At 41.0% G+C, this 21,165-nt stretch overlaps 2 protein-coding genes across 2 annotated transcripts in view; one reads left to right on the forward strand and one right to left on the reverse strand.

Annotated features, from left to right (window-relative positions):
• The window catches only part of MYO1E (myosin IE), a 236,796-nt gene that overhangs the window by 124,299 nt on the left and 91,332 nt on the right, over positions 1-21,165 (forward strand). The gene's annotated exons all lie outside the window — the stretch shown is intronic.
• Positions 91-19,408, reverse strand: FAM81A (family with sequence similarity 81 member A). Its single transcript, XM_071755035.1, has 9 exons — positions 19,157-19,408; positions 15,387-15,454; positions 13,856-14,129; positions 12,984-13,102; positions 6,500-6,629; positions 5,248-5,354; positions 3,139-3,274; positions 2,569-2,764; positions 91-2,158 (listed from the first exon to the last, which is right to left on the reverse strand). The coding sequence occupies exons 2-9, from the start codon at positions 15,431-15,433 to the stop codon at positions 2,019-2,021; spliced, it is 1,149 nt and encodes a 382-aa protein (XP_071611136.1). The 5' UTR covers positions 15,434-15,454; positions 19,157-19,408; the 3' UTR covers positions 91-2,018.

Below are 21,165 nucleotides of genomic sequence, written 5' to 3' on the forward strand. Positions count from 1 at the left end.
GAGATTTAGGAAAAAATATGTTCAAAACAGCAAAAGTAAAACTAGATACGTTTTTATGTGTTGTCTTATATTTGGATGAATCACACAAGGTTTTTACAAGAGAAACATTTTATTAAAGTCCTATGTAAATTCTTTCTCTGATTCCTTGTATGCTGTTCATATCATACCAGATTCTCTCATGTACAAATTTCCAATTACAGAAGAAAAATATTTTAATGTTTTCATTCCACCTCCTTTGCTTCTTCTTTCTGTTTTTTTGTTGTGTTTTTTTAAACACCAGTGATAGCTTTTCCAATGCACATGGCTAAATATTTAAGAATAAAGTATACAGACATGAAGAATTAACTTTTAACTTAGTTCTTAAGAAAATCTGCAAGCATTTCATTGCCATCCTTTAGTGAATTTAGCTGCCATTGCAAATATATTTCACAGCACATTGATGATACAAAACAGGAATAACAGAGGCAGTTTTGTTATCAGAGAGCATTGGAAGCCAGAGCTGCAAAAACTTCATGTATCTTTGATACATTAGATTAGTTTCAACTATATAGGAAGTGAATGCAAACTTAGGTGCTAATCCTGCAACGATGCTTTTATTTTCTCAATTTTTACACACTGCACTGTCCTGCTGAACTTAATGAGTTCAAGTTTGGTTCTCTTTAATATGATGACTCTGTGGGCCAAACCTTCTGTCATGGAACTGAAGAGAAATTGGCCACTGATTTTCCAAATAAGAACATGGTTTTGCAATTCTGGCTGACAAAAAGGTCCATTGAAGATAGTGCAGAGAAACCCTTTTAGTTTATTTGTATTAACAGTAATGCGTGTATAAATTAATAGTATTCTTACTGTTAATAGTATAAATTAAAAGAATACAAGATGAAGTCTTTATTCTTCATAAGTTCTTCATCCCACATGATTTACAAACATGAGCAACATGTTTCCTGTCTAGATTAATATGCCAAATGGGTGCTGATTTTCATTATGTAATCTGTTCTGGGAGTGGAAATAAGCACCATTATTATTTGGAAATACTTCTGGTGCAATCAGCAATTCAAATCCACCAAATTATTGAAGTCTACTTAAATTTGAAGAATCTGTTATTTTACTTCAATAAAAATTTCTAAGCAGACCATAAACTGCATTTGATTTTATTTTACTTTCTCTAGACTGTGTTAGGTTATCATCTCTGTTTTCAAACCTTTCAAGGTTTTTACCAATATACTGAAACACAGGAACACATGACAGTTATAAAATACTCTATATACATCTTTTACTTGGTCTCAGCTCCACTTGGTTGTTAGTTTCAAAAGGTCACAATACATAAGAAACCTGAGTTATGTTTCTTATGTTGTTCATGAATCATCTCAGTCTACAACTGCATTATGTAACACTGTTTAGTTCACACACACAAACACAGAGGATATTTGCAAAACTAAGGGTTTTTTTCTGATGGGATGTCAGTTTTGAAAACTGGTCTGTTTAGTGCCAATTCCATCTCCCCAGAAAGTCAGAAGTAAAGTTGCTGTAAAATTGTCCATTGACTTCAGTTTGTATCAAGATGGAAAATCTTGCCAAACTGATATTAAACAAATGTTACCAACTTTTTAAAGAGAAGGTGGGGAAGATATGTAGGTGCTTTTATATATATATTTCATATATATATATATATATAAAGGTTTACCTGCCTGGACAAGGCTATGAAACTGGGGAACACTGAAACACCTCTAGCAAATTAGATGCCAGCTTCACGGATATGTTACTCCAGTTTTACACAGTGGTTAATCTCCTGAGAGTAACCAGAGTAGTGCAGTGGCAAATCAGCACCTTAGCCCAGGAAAGCTTCTCAGTAGCTGATGGCTGAAGAGCTTGCACTTATCATTTTGAGTAACCATATGGACCTGTACAACAGCAGCATGTCAGTAGGTCCATGCATTTAATGTGGATTAAAGACTGGAACGAGATTACCATCTGCCTCTTTAGCCAGGTAAACATTAATCTTGGCCAAAATCTTGCAGTCATGGTCTAGCCTCTCCCCATGCTGGAACCTCCTGCTTCATCTGGTGGATCTGCTTCTGTAGCTCATCTCTGTCCAGCTTCATTTTTGCTTCTAGGACTTGCCGCAGAGACCCAATGCTCTCATAGATAGCTGCAAATCCTAATTTCAGGGGAGAAGTAAATTAGTTCCTAATTGAAAGAGTATCAGTAACCACTATCAGACTGCATTTCCTGCCATAGCTCTCTGCTTTACTCCAGGAGGACAGCAAAAGTTCTGAATAAAACCAGGACTGTAATTGTGTGCAAATGGCAAAAGTGCCCCTGATGAAAGCCAAGCTGTGCCTCTGCATGCCCTGGGGCCAGCATTTCTAACCTAGTAAATCCTCACCTCTTATTGCTGGCAATTTCACACTCAGTGAAAATAATTTTTAATGCCACAGGTGCAGCCATTACATCTGGCTCAAAAGTCTTTTAACTACTTCAATACAAGCAGTGGCATTTTGTGTATTGTTATAGGTTAATCATGGTGACCACAATAGAAAATAAAGAGCTTGATAACTTCAATCCTACCAGCATTAACTTCAGCTTTCATTTCTTTTATATCTTCATTAATCTCATTTTGAAGTTTTCCAATGCGAATATTTATCTTTTCTTCAGTCTGTTTTGCTTCATGTGATTCTATTGTTATCTTCTGTATTTCTTCTATTTTATCAATCTTCTCTGCCATTTGGTTGAATTTCACCTCTATAGCTCTTTCACTGATTTCCTGGAGCCAGGAAGAATTTTAATTATTTACTCTGCAAGAGGAATTACAATAGTTTTTCCAAATATGCAATAGATACTGATTAGACATCTCTTATGTGGAATTCAAAGGTATAAGGAATTATAATTTTTTATTAAATGGCTTAAACTGACTGGATTACTCTAGGCTAAAATACTGATCTATTTAGAAGCAATCAGATTTATTTTCTAAGACTCTCAGGCTGCGGGGATTTTATACTTGACATCAATTAAAAGAGTTATACAGATATGCAGAGGTCTGAAATTCTCACTCAAATCTCAGCTACATTATCTTAGTTATTAATAATGGTTTTGAATATTTCCTGAGAAGTATTTCTAAGACATTTTAATGGAACTTACAGTGTTCTCCTTAAAAGTCAAGGAGAGTTGGTCAATTTTTTGCACAAGCTCTTTTTCAGTCCTTTCGTGTTCCTGTTCCAGCCAGCTACGTGCAGACAAAATCTGGCTGCTGAGTTCCTCAATAGCATTTTTTAATCTAAGAGCATAACAGAAATTAGCAGATACAAAAGAGCAGAAGTTTTGGTCATTCAGCAGTGACTTTTTCATAATCATGTTAATAAAAACAAGTAACAACAATACATTCTTCGCACCATATTAAGGTGAATCTGAACTTTTAGGCTACTGAACTGTATAAGACTGTTACAGAAAACAGTGACAGAAAATAAGGATGAAAGACCACAACGAAATAGCAGTTATTGATATGAAACACGTGACAACATTTTGAAGTATAGTCAATGCAAATATTTTCTAGCATGGAAACCAATATAGTCATCCATTCAGGTGATCTGTATGTCTTAGATCTGAGCAAAGATTTGGTACCCAGTGCTGGTTCATATATCCCCACTTGTGTTGCCTAAACCCACCTCAGGTTTACACCAACCAGATCACAGAATCATAGAATCATAGAATCATAGAATGGGCTGGGGTGGAAGGGACCTCAGAGATCATCAAGTCCAACCCTTGATCCACTCCCGCTGCAGTTCCCAGCCCATGGCACTGAGTGCCACATCCAGGCTCTTTTGAAATAGCTCCAGGGATGGAGAATCCACCCCTTCCCTGGGCAGCCCATTCCAATGGCTGATCACCCTCTCCCTAAAGAAATTCTTTCTAATGTCCAACCTAAACCTCCCCTGGCACAACTTGAGACCTCTTGTGCCCTCTTGTCTTGCTGAGAGTTGCCTGGGAAAAGAGCCCAACCCCCCCCTGGCTCCAACCTCCTTTCAGGGAGTTGCAGAGAGTGATGAGGTCTCCCCTGAGCCTCCTCTTCTCCAGCCTCAACACCCCCAGCTCCCTCAGCCTCTCTTCATAGGATCTGTGCTCCAGTCCCTTCCCCAGCCCAGTTGCCTCCTTTGGACCTGCTCCAGCACCTCAATCTCCTTCCTGAGCTGAGGGGCCCAGAACTGGACACAGGACTCAAGCTGTGGCCTCCCCAGGGCTGAGCACAGGGGCAGAATCCCTTCCCTGGACCTGCTGGCCACGCTGTTCCTGAGCCAGCCCAGGATGCCATTGGCCTTCTTGGCCACCTGGGCACACTGCTGGCTCATGTTCAGCTTCCTGTCAATCCAGACTCCCAGGTCCCTCTCTGCCACTCTGTGCCCAGCCTGGAGCTCCCCATGGGGTTGTTGTGGCCAAAGTGCAGGACCCGGCACTTGGAATGTTGAACCTCATCCCGTTGGGATCAGCCCAACTCTCCAGTCTGTCCAGGTCCCTCTGCAGAGCCCTCCTGCCTTCCAGCTGATCCACACTACAGTCTTTCTTCCAGGGCATGTTTGAAGTGTGGGTCTCTTCTTTCATCTGGTTTGCAAATAGTTTCACTGACATAACTGATGGGATTACATGAGGATGGCAATATGCAGCAAGGAGTAAGGATGCGGGAGGCTTAAGCCAGAACTGACACTGAGTGAAATGCCTGGAGAGGAGTTAATATCAGATTTGTATATATATATATTTATATATACAGATTTGTGTATATATATCTAAATAATGTCTAGTAGAAGCACAGTATCTTATAATTAATAAATTAGGTGTTTATGTATTTATTTTTGAAGCCAATTTGAACCACTTTGTGAATGCTGTGCATTGCATCCTGATGCCTTAAGTTGTACTCTTTGCCCTGCTCTCAACAGCATTTGTTGTTCCCTACAGTTCTTGCAGAAAGGTGCCAGGCCACTCACAAAAATCCTTACTTGTGTTCTGTTACCCAAGTTCTACCTGAATACTTAATTAAGGCCTTAAAAAGCTTTTTAAACTTTCCTAACCCCATTAGTAGCAGAATAATTGTTGAAAGCGAGTCCCACCAGACCACTTGGCTTTTGTAATAGCTGTTGAGTACGAGTACTTATTTAAACAGGTTCCTGCTTTTGCAGACCTGAAGAATGCAACAGAGTTGGAAAAGTGACCGTGCCTTGAGCAGGCACACGGCAGCAGCAAGGTTTGCCCGGCACTTACTTCGTATCCAGGAGGTGGAGCTGTTGGTTGCTCTCTTTGTAGGCAATCTTCAGCTTCGCTTCTTGTTGCAGTATTGATTGCTCTACTCTGCTCAGAAGATGAGAAATCTGAAACAAAATTCAGAATTTGCTATGTGTCAACAGCATTTCAACACAGTCTCGTTGGGGTTGTTTTCATAATGGTAAAGGAAAACCTAAAGAAAGGCCCATTTTTGTTGACATTGCAAAAATTATTGAATTTTCACATTTTATTTTATCATGAAAAATCTTGCAAGATGAAAGTATCAGCATCTTGAAAACTAATTTTTCAGCCATAAATAATTTGAGCAGTCTTGCCTTGAAAGTGTCTGCCTGCTCCCCCTCAGCAGAATTTATAGGATTCAAAGCACTCCACCAGTGATAAATTACATTCTACATCAGTGAATTTATAATGGATACTGCAGTGATAATAGTGCTGGATATAACTGGGAACATGGCATTACTGATAGAACATATTTCTCAACAAAATAATCATCCTAGTTTTATGAAACATACTGTTCTGTTTTGCAAGGTTTGTGACAACATGCTCTTAGCATGCTAGTATACAATGCTGAGTGTTCTGAGAAAGGTAAAGTGGATTTTAACCATTTACCTGCCACAAAATGGAGATGTAAAACACTTTTGTTGCCCCAAAAAATGGGAGGGCCTTGAAGTGGTGATATGAAGAATCCTTTTCCATAACATCTTAAGTCTCTGCTTGCATCTATTGCTCACTTCCATTCTCATACCCAACAGAAGACAAACATGGAACCCCAAAGCAGTTTTTTGCTGCAGACCTCCAAAATTTGTATTCAAATACATATAAAATCATCCTGGGAAGGCCAAAACATCCAGGGATGGAGACACTAATGTTTGCATTGTTACAGTAGCTCTGTAGAACATGCACTGTCATGTTCACCTTCCAGCCTCAAGAACCATTCAGGTTGGTATTCACTGACTTTAGTTCATTCCTGGAGTCCTTTTGTGTGCCTTTAAATATTAGCCCCTTCTACACAGAATGCTAAAGGCAGCAAATTAAGAAAGTTTTTTCAGTTAGACCAGTGCAGTAATTCAGCTAGGTACCAATCCTCAGTCTCCTAAGGACTGTGAGAGGATGGACCTCTCCGTTTGTTAATCTGTGCCCTTCCAGGATAATAATTTACAGTAATGGAGTCTGTGTGAATTAAACTATAGATCTTACCTGTACGTAGGTAATTTTGGTCCAGATACCATACCTGTATTTCTGCCTCTTTGATTTTAGATTCTAAGATCAGCTTGGAGGTGTGCTGGTCTTTACTTAGGCTCTGAAGTCTTTCATAGGTAATTTTATGCTCTGCAGACAGTCTGGCTAACCCAGCATCACACCTGTTCAAATAAATAAATACCAAAGCAGCAGCTGAATAGACTGTAAGGTCAAAGCTTTTTAAATTATCCACTTTAGACTGGGCATTTCTGGAACTGCTGACTGTCTTCTGAAACAATGTCTTATGAGGCTGTAAGAATGGTGATAAATCCCACAGTATTCAGCAAACTGCTCCCAAATGGGCCTGGAGGTCAAGTAGTCTGACACACACCTTCCTGTTTTCTTGCCATTAACATACTGCATGTAATCTCTGTTGTGATCAGGCAGAAAAATCACATTAGAAATGCAAAGATGCAGAATTTCAATGCCTCATATTTCCTTCATACTACAAAAACCCATCTGTGAAGGTGTGTATGATTTCACCTACATGATTAGAAGCCTGAACAATTCAGGACCATTTTTTCATTATTGGAGCTGTGTTCCTCTGAATTCTACATTCTTACTTTTATTTGTGAAATAGTAGTATACTATTAATATGTGTAGTAAACAGTGCGGGGCAAATTTTAGAGTTATTAGTGTTTATTTAGGTAAAACTGTCAGTGAAAGTAATTGCAGTTTTGTCAGACAAATGACTATGAAATTCAGTCCAGGAACATAATAATTATTGTTTCTTCTCTTCACACTGGAACATTTTTGATACCATATCATTTTCACAATAAATATTCTATCGAATTGTGCATTTTCTATCATATATCAAGAATACTTTGGTCAGGTGGATTTCATCTACAGTAATACAATAAGGTTATTAACTGAGCTGTGAAAATAGAAGTACTGTAATTTCAGGAATAAGACCTTTGTGTAGTATGAGTCATGTATATTTTTTTGCTAAGGGAAATATATTATTGGCAATGTTATCAAATTAGCTGCATGAAACTGATGAAGAACAGACAGCAGTTACAACTTGAGGGAGAAAAAGGCAGTAAAATGGAACAAGCTAAGGCACATTAAGTCATTACCTAAACCAAAGGCACATTTTAACCTCTTTTTAGTCATATTTCAGTTTGAAGGCTTTCATTTCAACCTCCATTTTCATCACCTCGGTTACAGGAACTACCATTCTCTTTAAACATGAAGGGAATGTAACAGCTAAAATAACAAACAGAGCATCTGCTCTGTATTGTGGTACAATTTCAATCTGAAAATAATCAGCAATGCAAAGTAACACAGCAATTAGAAAATCTGTGGAAATTAATTTCTAGTTTAGCAGTTCAGCATTGAGAGACCAGTTGGTAGAATCTGTAGGAAGAGCAGCCAAGGTTTCCATAGCAGGGAACTGGACTTGTAGGTCTTACAAACAGGGTTTCCTTAGAAAGACTGGAGAAGCCAGATTTCTCTCTGCTGTCACCATTAGAGAATCAGAGGAATGAAATCATCTTGATCCAGTCACCAAAAGCTTGTGGGCTCAAAAAAACTGTTAGTTTTGTTTCTTTGAGGCATGGCAGAAAAATATAAAAAGCAACAGCTTTGAAACTACTGTAGTGAATGTAAACAACAGGCATCTGTAATTGTTTTTAAGGCAAGTTTGTGTTTGGGTTTAAACACAGTGCATCTCTCTTTGTGGAACTCAGTGATGTGATCAAAGAGAAATCTCTTTGCTATACATCCTGTACACACTCACAAACACCTGATTAGCTTTGACCTGGAAGAAAACATTAGTGTGCTTCAGACAAAGAATGAGATTCTGATATTAGTTATGTAAATTCCTGTCTATAGAATCATAGAATCATAGAACTGGCTGGGTTGGAAGGGACCTCAGAGATCATCAAGTCCAACCCTTGATCCACTCCCCCCGTGGTTCCCAGCCCATGGCACTGAGTGCCACATCCAGGCTCTTTTGAAATATCTCCAGGGATGGAGAATCCACCCCTTCCCTGGGCAGCCCATTCCAATGGCTGATCACCCTCTCAGTAAAGAAATTCTTTCTCATGTCCAACCTAAACCTCCCCTGGCACAACTTGAGACCTCTTGTGCCCTCTTGTCTTGCTGAGAGTTGCCTGGGAAAAGAGCCCAACCCCCCCCGGCTCCAACCTCCTTTCAGGGAGTTGGAGAGAGTGATGAGGTCTCCCCTGAGCCTCCTCTTCTCCAGGCTGAACACCCCCAGCTCCCTCAGCCTCTCCTCATAGGATCTGTGCTCCAGTCCCTTCACCAGCCCAGTTGCCTCCTTTGGACCTGCTCCAGCACCTCAATCTCCTTCCTGAGCTGAGGGGCCCAGAACTGGACACAGGACTCGAGGTGTGGCCTCCCCAGGGCTGAGCACAGGGGCAGAATCCCTTCCCTGGACCTGCTGGCCACGCTGTTCCTGAGCCAGGCCAGGATGCCATTGGCCTTCTTGGCCACCTGGGCACACTGCTGGCTCATGTTCAGCTTCCTGTTCATGTTCATGTTCAGCCCAGGGGCCATGTTTATGATTACAGAAGTTGAAAACAACTTTAGAGATTTGATCATCTTAAAAGCACAAAGACAGAAATGAGAACTAGATTAAGACTTCTAGGAAAGATACTATTTTAAAAATATAAGAGCTGTACAAAGAAACGTTTTATACAAAAATGCACATTAAATAATTCTGCTTCACATCTGAAATGCTGAAGTTGCCATACAAACACCTCATTGTGTTTTTTCACGTGCAATTGCACACATGCTCTGTTGAGGTTTGGGCTAAAGATGCACTAGAATATGTTCATTTTACTACTCTTTGGCTTTGGAGGACGTTTCCTGAAAGGTCTGATTTCCAACCTGTGTACATATTAGTGAGTGAAGAATAAATGGACAGATTTCATAGTGTTAACTATAATTCTCACTTACAGAATGCAGTATAATTTTAGAATTCAGTAATGTTTAATATAAACAGTAAAATCGTTAAACAGCTGCTTTCTAAGTCATAGTAAGCAGAAGTCAGTTTTGTGGCACACTGAAGAGTATTTTTGTTGTCTTTGATTGCTAAGAAATCGAAACAAATTGTTGCTTTACTCAGTATCACCAGGCACTAAGGTAAAACTGAGAACTATACCAATATTCTGCAACAGGATGCTATAGAAATATGCTATAATGGTACACAGAGATTTTTCTATTAACCTCTTTTATTATCAAGGAAGATATTTCAATTAATGCCAGTGTTGCAGTGAAAAACAAGGAGTGAAAAGCAAGTTGACTGGGCCAGGGGATCCACTGGGCAAGAACAGCAGAACTGGTAGATTCTGAAAAGCCAGGATCTGACCCCACTGTATGTGTCTCATATGCAGCAAGGTGCAGCAGATTTATTGTACTGATGAAGCTCATGACTGCAGAGCATCCCAGATGCATCAGACTCACTTCGTGTGCACTTTAGGAAAATCTGCCCACATGTAGTGAGTCCAGGGTGTCAGAAATGAATCAGATCTATAATGTATATAAAAAATCATCTGTATATGCAAAGTAGGCCAAATTTGAACATGCACAGTTCCCATTTCACTGGATGTTTCAGATATAAGGAAGCTTCTAGAGATAGCTGCTACTATCCTCCTGACCAGCCTGCTGTATTTAAACTTTGCAGAAAAATTACCATAGTCCACAAGTTATTTTGTAAATAAATCATAAGGTCCTGTTCATGGGTTTTATGATCTAATATCACCAGAAATAGAATTAGTAAATATGTACTATGTAAAATTGCCAACATCAGGAACAGGAGGCTGAAGTAATGGATCTATCAGCATCTATCTCATTTTCTGCTGAATGTGTTACTGAACTGAATATAAGTAATATTTTTCTTCAAGTTAATACTAATGCTTATTCTTAGGCAAATGTACAGCATTATTCCTGGTAAACACTGTAATGATGGTTTACAAATCCACCAATAAATTATGCCTAATGAAATGGCCCAGAGGCAAGAGCTGTGATGTGTACCCAGCTTTCTGCCAGGGCTGTTCATCCTGTGATGCAGGTGAGGTCAGCTGAGAGCTCAGTCTCCATCTCACACCTCCAGAGCTGTGGGCAGCATGGTTGGTTTTGGAGCTGTACTTCAAAACTGCACGTGCACGTAGGGATCCCTGTTCTCCTCATTAAAAGCAGCAACCCTCAAGAAATAATTTGCCAGTTGTTTGATGATATATTGATGTTACAGAACAGTTGGTGTTAGGAAATAAACACTGCTCTCTCCAATACTGAAGTTGAATAGGATGTTCAGTACACATCCAATTACTGGGAATTTGGCCATGGTCCTGAGATTGAAACTAAAATTATTACAAGATGAAAAAGTTCAGACTTAGGTGATTTACTCTAACAGGGCATCTATCAATTGCTTCACTCTGGTTGTCCATCTGCACACTTTAATCTACAGCAAACATGATGTGCTTGGAGTTCAACTGGCCTGAACCAGGCTGCAAACCTTGCCTGTGGCTGGGAGCTGATGCACAGTAAGCTGGTAACCCACAGTAACTTGATAAAGTTTCTAAGGAAAATCTTGGAACTCACCTGAAAGCTACCAGGACTTGATGTAAAGTGAAATAGCATGAAGTAGGTTCAGCTTATTTTATATAAGGAACATTGGCTGGAGGCATCAGAAAGTGTCTATCACGGGGAAAGTTTGTGATAAGTATCTGCATGGTGTCAGCAGCATAAATTGCCATCTTCACCATCATCTCCAGATGTTGCCATGATCATTAGTCACAGTAACATTAATTTTCAAAGTCCAATATGTCTGTAAATAAAGACAAGTAGCTTTCTCCCATGAAACACTGCCTTAGCTTGATTTCTGGCAAAGGGAAGTTAATTTCCTTCCTTTTTCAGAGAAAAATTTTAGGTAGAGAACATAATGCTGAATAGAAGGTAACAGTTAAAGGACAATAAACTGATTCTCTTGTGGCAGTGAATACAACTCTCCAGCATTCATTGCACAGTCTGACATGGGCAGATGGGTGTAATCTCACACAATTATCAGATAAAGTGCAACCCAGGCTCAGTACAAGGGCGTTGCCCTAAATACCCAAAGGAAGAAATCCTGGCACAGGCTGTGCTAGTCCACTGCCAACCCCTAAACCAAGTACTTGGGACAGGCTGGCAGGCTTGGCTCTTGCTGGCACCTCTTTATTCACTTGAGTTCTGTTATTGAAAGCAAAGGTGATAATTTGTGCTTCACAATGTTCCTGTAGCTGTGTTTGTCCAGATGTGGAGCTCTCTCAGGATTTAGTCTGATCTCAAATTGGACTTTTTATATAAAGAAGTGAGGAGATCTAAGGATGCAAATCTGTCAGGGATTTCTAAGTGAGACAGAGATGCGTGTGTGTGTGTATATATTCCTGTATATTTTTCAATCATTTTTTGATCTGACAAAATAAACTTGCCTAGTTCATTCCTGTTTACCAAATTATCATGCCTAACTTAGGGGAAAAAAAGAAAAAAAAAGAAAAGGGAAAAGGGAAAGGGAAAGGAAAAGGAAAAGAAAGGGGAAAGGGAAAAGGGAAAGGGAAAGGAAAAGAAAAGGAAAAGGAAAAGGGAAAAGGGAAAGGAAAAGGAAAAGGAAAAGGAAAAGAAAAGGAAAAGGGAAAGGGAAAAGGAAAAGGGAAAGGGAAAGGAAAAGAAAAGGAAAAGAAAAGGGAAAGGGAAAGGAAAAGGAAAAGGAAAAGTTTTAAAACCTCCTTAAAGTATCATTTACAAAACGGGCTATGAAAGTTACAATGGGAACCTCAAGCAAATTATTTACAGAAAGAACTTTAGTTCAAGCAAAATCCCTCCCTTAGTGTTGTTGTATTGAAGTTTATCACTAAACCAGCTGAAGTACAAAACAGAGAAAGAAAAATTATCTGCAGAGTATAAACAATAGACCTAATTGAGCAAGTGGAATTCCACCAAAGTTATCATCCAAGCAACTTTAGGCCAGATTAGGTCCTTTTCTTACAGCTGTACATATCTTCTGTTTTGAGCAAATGTTGTGTGGTAAATGTGTCACTGATGGCACAACCTGAAGTCTGTGCAGTTGTTTCAAGTAGGTAGGAAAACCTCTGTTATTTTATAGTTGCTTGTTCCCTACAGGAAACAGGCAACCTGTGTGGTTTTTAATATGGCTAACTAATAACTGAACAGATTTTTTCCTCCAAAATATAGGCAAAAATGTGAAATGACTGTCTGGCCATAGCACATTTAAATGCCGAATCAAACACAACTTCCTAGGGAATTTGATGTAGTTTATTAAAAACTAATTTCAGGCATTAAGGGTAATATTGCAAAGTTTAATATCTAATGCTGGAATGCTAAAGATTGTTATTTATTTTCTTGAATTATCCTGGGATTTTTGCCAAAGTCGAGTGCAGCCTGTTATCATTAGCATCTATAGCTCAAGATTTAAGCAATATTAGCCCAAAATATCCTTCTGGTTTGACTTTTACCTTGCAACTCTTCCCCGGAGATCTCCTAAACCAGAAAGCTGCCTCATTTCCAGACTCTTCAGGGTAGAATTTGTTCCGTAGCTGAGATTGTCTCTGACACGTATCTGTTCCTGCAGCATCTACAAAGCATTCATATGCAAATACAAGCTCAGTATGTTGCATTCAATGTACACTTTAAATGTCACTCATTATTTTTCAGTATTTCAGTAACATCAGATACTGTTTTATTATTACTTTATTAGGAGCTTTGTCTCGTGTTGTACTAAACCAGATTTTCGGCAATTTGTTACTTAAAGTGCAATCTGCACATGAATACCATAATTTGTATAAAGTGTAACTTGACAATGGAATAGAGACACAAATACCCATTTCTACCCTTTCATTTTCCCCACCACACCCCTGTTGCTCATTGCAGCTGAGGCCAGATGTGACATATCTGCATATGATTAGGTCATAAAAAGGAGCAGTTGGGTTTGGCTACTTCGTGTCATCAGTGAGTGAAAGGAAGTTTATTACAGAGCCAAGTCATTTTCTAGTGTTTATACAGCACAGCCTTTGGACTGAAGTTGAGCTGGGTATTAGTGGTGCATTAATTCATTTTCTTAAGGTTCCCAGTGCAGCTTTTGAAAGGAAGCTTATTAGTACCACAAAGGTTTCTGTGTTTATATGCTAATATCCTGTGCTATTTTCATAGCAAATGAAAGAGTTATGTAATTTGCAAACCTTTTTTCAAGTTATAAAAACAATTTATAAGCTTACAGGATTTTCAGACCTCGTCTGACCTTTAACTATCCTCTGGTCAACTTTCTTATTAAATTAGAAGGACTAAGTAGCTGAGATGCCATCAGTCCTGCAAAAAATTCTTGACGTACCTCAATGTCCCGATTCAGCTGCCTCACGATCGCCGTTATGTTTCGGATATGTTCCTCCAAGAGTTGCCTTGCCAACCGGTCACCCCCCCCTTTGTTCTGCATTCTGTGCAGAGTGGAAACAATGTCCTCCTTAATGCGAAAAGCGTGTTCCACAAGAGCTGCTGTTGTTTTCTCATGGCTTAGGATTCTGTCCTCCAGCTGATCCACCAGGCTGGCGGATGCCAAGGGGACCGCTGTCAATGCCTGGCTGTGCAGCGCTATGTTTCGAACCCGTCTGGTGAAGAAGAACATCCAGATATTGTCAACTTCTCACACAAAACTCTGCAGTGTCTTTCCACTGGAGACAGTGTCATGCTATCTCTAGTAGCTATACTGGGGAGAAGCACCAAAATACTCACAGAGGGAGGGCCCATTGCTACAAGTAAGTGAGGGCTGTGTTGGCTACTGTCTCTGTCTGGTACCAAGGCAGGTCAGGCTCTTTTTCCTGCTCTTTAGGGAAGCTTACAAAACCACAGGATCTTAAGAAAAGGACACTTATTGTAAAAGTAGCTACAGTTCAGAGCTATAATTTGATCCATGTTAAAATCCCTTTGATTGAGTTTCAAAAGCAATGCTTTTTGTCTCTACAGTTTTCAGGTTTAATCAAAGCAGTAACTGTAGAAGGTAGATATTGCAAATTAAATGGAAGCAGATTGAGAATAAAATGGAGTAGCCTGTGTCCAGTTCCTTTTTTCAGTCTCTATAGCTGTCCTCTGGTGCCATATAGGAGCTTCTTCTCCCAAAATCCCATGAACTGGACAGTATATGTGGGTGTAGAAACTGAAGAGAGACCAAAATTAAGACAAGCCTCTCATAGTCTTAGAAGTCAAATTTTCCCCAAAGACAGCAGACATTTTGGTGCCTTAAATAACTATCTAGATTTTTCAAAAGAGGTTTGCACTTCATAGCTTCCATGGAAAGCAATGGAGCTCATGGGTGCTCAAAGTTGAAAAGTTAGGCTGCTAACACATGCAGTCTTTTCCTGCTGCTACATTCTGTAAAGAATAAAGAAAATTTTCAGAAGCATAAGTGGATAAGTTCATTCCCAATTTGAAAGAGAATATAGTTTTCTTAGAACTCTGTTATTTACTGCATATTCTCCATGTTGTTTCCTGTTGATGAGCCAAATTAACAGTTTATTTTCACCATGGTGATATTGATAGAGATGTATGAGGACTCCAGCTAAGGTTACTTCTGGCTCTGACTTTTCACACTTAGTCTATGCTATCAGAAGGCTGGCTGAAGTATAGTATTCCTGATCTTCTACTCAGTTACAGTTTAAGTTATTTCATTTATTTTGCAAAAGGGTTGAGAAGAAGCTGAGTAAGGAAATATGATTTGGGTGATGGTTCGAATGAGTTTACAGTATTTTACTTTGCTTTGTGCACAAATGCCAACATCCCAAGTCACAGCACCAGTATATGTATGGAACTGAGAGACACATAGTACTCTGCAATATGAAGATTTTATTTTTTTACATTCCAAACTGTACCTTTCAGAAGGGGCAAGAGTTGGGAAGATTGGGCTTCGCTGGGCCATTTTCTGGTCAATAATTTGTGTCTGTTGAAAAAGTACACATTGAATTATTTAATAGTTTATATCTGGCACTGAAATGACATAATGCCTCTGCTTTAAGTGAACCTTTAGGTAAAGTTTAAGATTACACTGATCTTGGAGTTCAAATATTGCTTATGAAATAAGTGCAAATAAAAATCAATACAAAAGAATGAAACCTGAAAAATGCTGAGAAGCTTTTTATAGTGAAAATGATACATAAGGTGAACAACCTTGAAATGGAAATCTGCTGTTGACCCACAGAACAGGTTTGGCAGGACAGAAGCAAACAAACTTTTTGTTCCTGATCTGTCCACTGGTCTCAGGCATCATCAATCAATGAATTAAAAAAGTAAAATCTACATGATTATCATAAAGCTTAAGAAAGTATTGTCTGGAGAATAAAATAAAAATATTTAGTGGCAGAAGATTTTTAGGGATAAGGTATTTTTCAGGTAAAAGCTTTGGCAGTCAGAAACCTAAATGTGAAAGACATCATCATAGTTTAGCAAAACTGAGGCTTTTTTTTAAATTTGTCCTTCAAATCTAAATGACCACATTTTATGTTGTTAGTAAACTCTTCTGTGGTAAGCATATAGATTCTGTTTTTAATTTTTAGACATAGCCAGACTGTGGCAGACGTTGCAGCAGTGTAGGTCTGCTACACAACTTCAGAAAGATATTTTAGATTTCTTACTGAGTGGGACCAGCACCTGGCTCAGTAGCTTTGTCTGCTGACAGAGATTACATCAATGAAAAAGAGGGTAGCCTCAAACAAATCCAGATATTCCACTCTACATAAACCAAACATTTTTAACTGTAAAGAAAATGAGCATGGCCTGAGCTTGAAGTCTTTGGGAACCTAAAATCCTCACTGAAAATTAAAGGCTGGTGTACGAAAAGGATTTTGCAATTGCTGATGAAATCCAGTGACATTTGCTGTACAAACACAAAGAGAAAAATAGGGTTATTGAGACAAAACAGTTGTATTATTGATCATAAAGAAGTGATAGAACTGTCCTCTGAGATCTCAAAATCCAAGGCATGTTTGTGCTGGAGAAACACACGAAAGCACTGCCTGAAAGCGGCCAGCAAACATTGTCACAGTATGTGTGTTCTATTTATAGCACAGTGCTTCAGAAACTACAAATTAGAAAAAAAAATAGTTTTCAGAGAAGCTGGGTTGCTGAGCAGCAGTGACACTAGACTGGAATTCAAAAGGTCTGATTTTAAATCCTTCCTCAGTCTCTGATCCTGCTGACTTTGGACAAGTTGTTCTGTGGCTGGTGTCTCAATTTCCCTGTGTGGAAGACAGAGATAATGATACCAACCTCCTTGTTTAAGTTCTTACAAGCCTATAAGTAAAAAGCACAGTGTAAGAGCTGGGTATCACCACGATGACTTTGCATTCAAGCTTCTCTGCAGACACTGAGTGTCCAGTCCTGGAATCTGTTCTGCACACTTGTTATTTCCCAGTTGATGTTTTTAAACAATGCCACAGCTCTTCAGGACAACCCCCTTGCTGTGCCACGAGGTTATTCAGTAGTTGGGCACCCAGCTCTCAGTAGATCTGAGCTAATTTATTCTTAGTCCTCTGGGCCATAACACATTGTAATTGTCTGGTTACAGTGAAGCATTTAAACACAATTTAACTATAAACATGGGAATATCCCACTGCTTTAAGAAGAGCTATGCATATTGCAGCAGCAAAGCACTGGATGCTACCTAGAAAAACAAAGAACAAATATTAAAGTCGGTACATCCAGCAGTGTCTCAGTGGAATGCACCTTAAAAAAAACAGCCAAACAAAAAAAATCCTCAAGTCTTGCAGTCTTATGGCCTTCAAGATTCATTTATTATCAATTTAAAAATTGCTGTAGAGTAAGCATGAGATTGCTTGAAGATTTCACTTTTTCTGCCAGACTGCCATTAGCTATGTTAAGTGTCTGGAGAAACTGTGCACATGAAACAAAAGTTACACAGATGGAGTTCTTATTCATTTGTTATTGCTAACTTAAGCACATCACTCAGTACATAGTGAATTATCTCATCATTGGTTATCAGATTGCTTGATCTGATCCAACATCCAGAAAAGATGTAAGGTTATGCTCAGCAAACTTTTCTGCAGCTTTGAGGTATTTGTAGTAAACAGTAACAGATAGGAGTCAGAATTAACAAGGTGTCCCTGTCTGAGTCTATGTAATACCAATTTAGATTAATAAATGTAGAACAAAGAAAAAAGAAGAAGTTCTGATGCCTACACTGAGAAGAAGATGCCTACACTATAATTTTACATAGCTCCAATAATAATTGCAGTAAACTGGGGTCCACTTAGATACCAGTTGAAATACTGGCTTCTAGTGTTTTGGGGTTTATTTTTTGGTTTTTTGGCTTTTTGGGTTTTTTTAATTATGTTGTCTCCTGATTAATACTGCTATAGCAATTTAAATCATGGTATATTAGCCCAGTAGATTTTGGTTGATTGATTTAGTTTACTGTGAATATTCCAAATACACTTTGTCACATGGATGAGGTAAAGGTTTTTCCCCGTTGTAACTGATTGCCAAAAACATTTCACTTAACATGCAGGGCAGCTCTTCCATACGAACACGAGGTCCTTCTTTTAATCACTGACACCAGACATGTAAAAGCTGGGGAAAAAATCGTACATGGGACATGCCAAAGAAACACTTGTAGCAATGTGAAGTTTGCTCCTTGCTATTTGTACTGTGTCATCCCTTCCCCACGTCAGCAGACGCCTGGCATGTTTATTTTCTGCGGGTTCTCCATTTCCCCTATTTTGAAGGGTAATGATGTCTGTAGTGTTCAGTTCTCCATCTTCTGTTATAACCCATGTCTAATACTTGCTGTAATCTCTGTGTACCCCAGGTCGTTTTTCACACTGATTCTCACAATATGCCGGGAGGTTGGAAGGCATTATTATCCCTGAAACTATCATTTTCCTTATGTTGCCGGTAGGGAAGTGAAGCACGGGGAGGGGGAGGTAGGAAAGGCCGTGGGACTTGCCACAAGTCACACGGCAATCAAAGCAGACTGAAATACCTGCCTCGGCAAACACTTTAATCACCCTTTTCTTCCTAAAATAGAAACCGCACACAGGGAGCGTATGACAGCACCAACCCGGGAGCCGCAAGCTCCTGGAGTTACTCCGGAGCACTTTGGGGTAACGTTCTGGAGTACGTCAAAAAGCGCCTGTGTCACAGCTCGGCAGGAAGATGGGTCAGAACCCGACTCTGTCAGTGACTCTTACGAAACTGACCCTGGCAGAACCTTTCTGTTCTGCTGTGACATTTTGCGGAGACGTGTGCGGCGGGGTGCAGGGAGGAGGGGGCTCCCCGCTGGGAGAGAGGGAGCCGTGCTCTGAGCCCAGGCGAAGGGTCCTCTTGAGGAACAGGTCTGATCAGCTCAGGTGCTTGACTACGCCAGTTCGGGACCCGGGCTGCGATCCGTGCCTGCGCCGCGCCCCGCCGCTGCCCCGGCCCGGAGCTCTGCGGGGCGGGCAGGCCCGGGGCCCCGGCGGCAGGGACCGCAGCGTTCGTCGGCGGAAGGGTCGTCGGGAAACGCGGCGACGGCTGTGGAAGCGCGGGGTGCACAATAGCTGACAGGACACGACACCGCTCTCTGGCCATGCAACACGGAGGGACAGAGCTGGGACAGACGCTGTGCGGGCGCAGGGCGCTCACTCACCGGTGCCGGATCAGGGCGGGACGGGGCTGCCCGGGCTCCCGCAGCCCGGCGCCCGCTCAGCCCCGCTCCTCAGCGCGCTGCCCCCGCCGCCGCTCCCCTTCGCCAGGCGTCGGGGCTGCCTCTACCCAGCCGGGGCATCCGTCTGTCCATCCGTCCGCCCGTCGGTCGGCGACGCGGGGCCCGGCTGCGCGGAGCTGAGCGGAGCGGGGCTGCCGCCGCAGGCCGCGCTGCGGGAGCGGGAGCGGTTGCCAGGACGCCGTCACCATGGGAACGCGGGGGGGCAGCATCCAGCCGCCGGGACAAACCCCTCCTCGTCGTCGCTTCCTCGAAGATATTGCACAGCATGCCCGCTCCTCGAGAAGGAGGGAGGAGAGAGATCCTTCCAAGGGCAGCTGCGTTCCCAGAAGCGGCGAGGACGAGCGGAGGGACGCGGGACGGGGGCCATGCCTGCCGCTTCCCCACCAGCAAATGTCGGCTCCGGGGATAAAGTTTAGTGGTGGCAAACCAGCAGCTACTCTGAATTTCTGGTGGTGCAAAAGAGCTGAGAGTGTGACCGAAGGCGTGGATTTTTCTAGAGCGTGTAACAAGCCCCGGCAGAATACAGTATTGTTAAAATCAATGGCGACTAATAGTTTGTAAGATTTCCAGGTTATATTTTCAAACAAGATCTGATTTATAGCCTCAGGGAAACTTTATATGTTGCAGAAAAGACAATCTGTCTGTCTGCAGAGCAGAGGCGTATGAGCTAAGAGAAAGTATTACTGGAAAAACAAAGTCTATAGAGGGTGTGTCTGCCTTCACTTTTGTTTCCTGCTTGTGTCATTCTTTGGACTTTGGTACAGCCACCTTGAGTAAACAAAGGGTAAGTGAAACTGGAGACAAACTTACTGCGTTAGTTCACTCTGAAATAGCAGAGGGTCTTTGATTTTGGTTAAAAGATACACAACTGTTGTACAGGCAAACCATTGCAGGAGTGAGTATCTGGCAGATGTGAAGGACAAACATGGTGTAGCATGCACGTGGCAGTGTGAAAAGCAAGGCAGGGGGTGAATCCACACTCTGATTGACCTACTTATTTGAAAGTAATTCTCACATCAGAGGACCAGGCCAGAAACAAAACATGACATAGGTGCTTTCAAAATGGGATAGTAACCAACTGAGAGTCACAGGATTGTGAGATAATTCATGTTAGAATGGACATTAGGAGGACCCTTGGCCAATCTCCTGCTCTAAGCGAGGCCATTCTTGAGGACAAAATGCAGTTGTTTAGGGGTTTATGCAACCTGCTCATGAAGTTGTCCAAGGATAGGGACTGCCCAGACTCTCTGGGTGACCTGGTTACCTGCTTCACTGGACACTGGGGGAAAAACATTGTCCTTATACATAGACAGAACATCCCTTGTTTACATTTATGTTGTTTTCTTCCCACCATGCACCACCCTGCAGCTTTTCCATCTTCATCCATAGGTACTGGGGGCTCCTCTTAGTGCCTCCAAAGTCTACTTTCATCAGGCTGCTCCCTCAGCATCTCCTCAGGGGCCTGGGCTCCAGCCCCCAAGGCCTCTGCTGAACTTGCTCAAGTTTACTGATGTACTCAGCTGTATTCTCTGACCCAGCAAATACCCACACTAATTTCATGCCCCTGGGTAGTTTATGTGCACCTGTCTTGTGATTTTTTCTTGTTGAAGGACTCCTTGGATACTCAGTGTTTTTTGAGTATATCTGTCTACAGGATTGGGGCTTGAAAGCAAATTGTTATTTAAAGCAAAATGATTAAAGTTATTTTAATTTTAAAACATGGCAGCATTGGTACCTCCTACTACAAACCTGAAACTAACATTAAAAGGTGCCTCCTTATTAGTTCTCAGTCTGCTCTCTCCCTTTAGCTCTTGTCTGACAGCAGTGTTCAGCATGGTGGGGAAGAGAGATGGGGAGGTGACATGGGAATGCTTGTCTGTTCTTAGGCTCTTCCCTAGCCACCCATCCTGCTGAATGATCTTTGGTTTGAA

This window comes from Heliangelus exortis, chromosome 11 (assembly GCF_036169615.1).
Source record: "Heliangelus exortis chromosome 11, bHelExo1.hap1, whole genome shotgun sequence".
Taxonomy (NCBI): Eukaryota; Metazoa; Chordata; class Aves; order Apodiformes; family Trochilidae; genus Heliangelus; species Heliangelus exortis.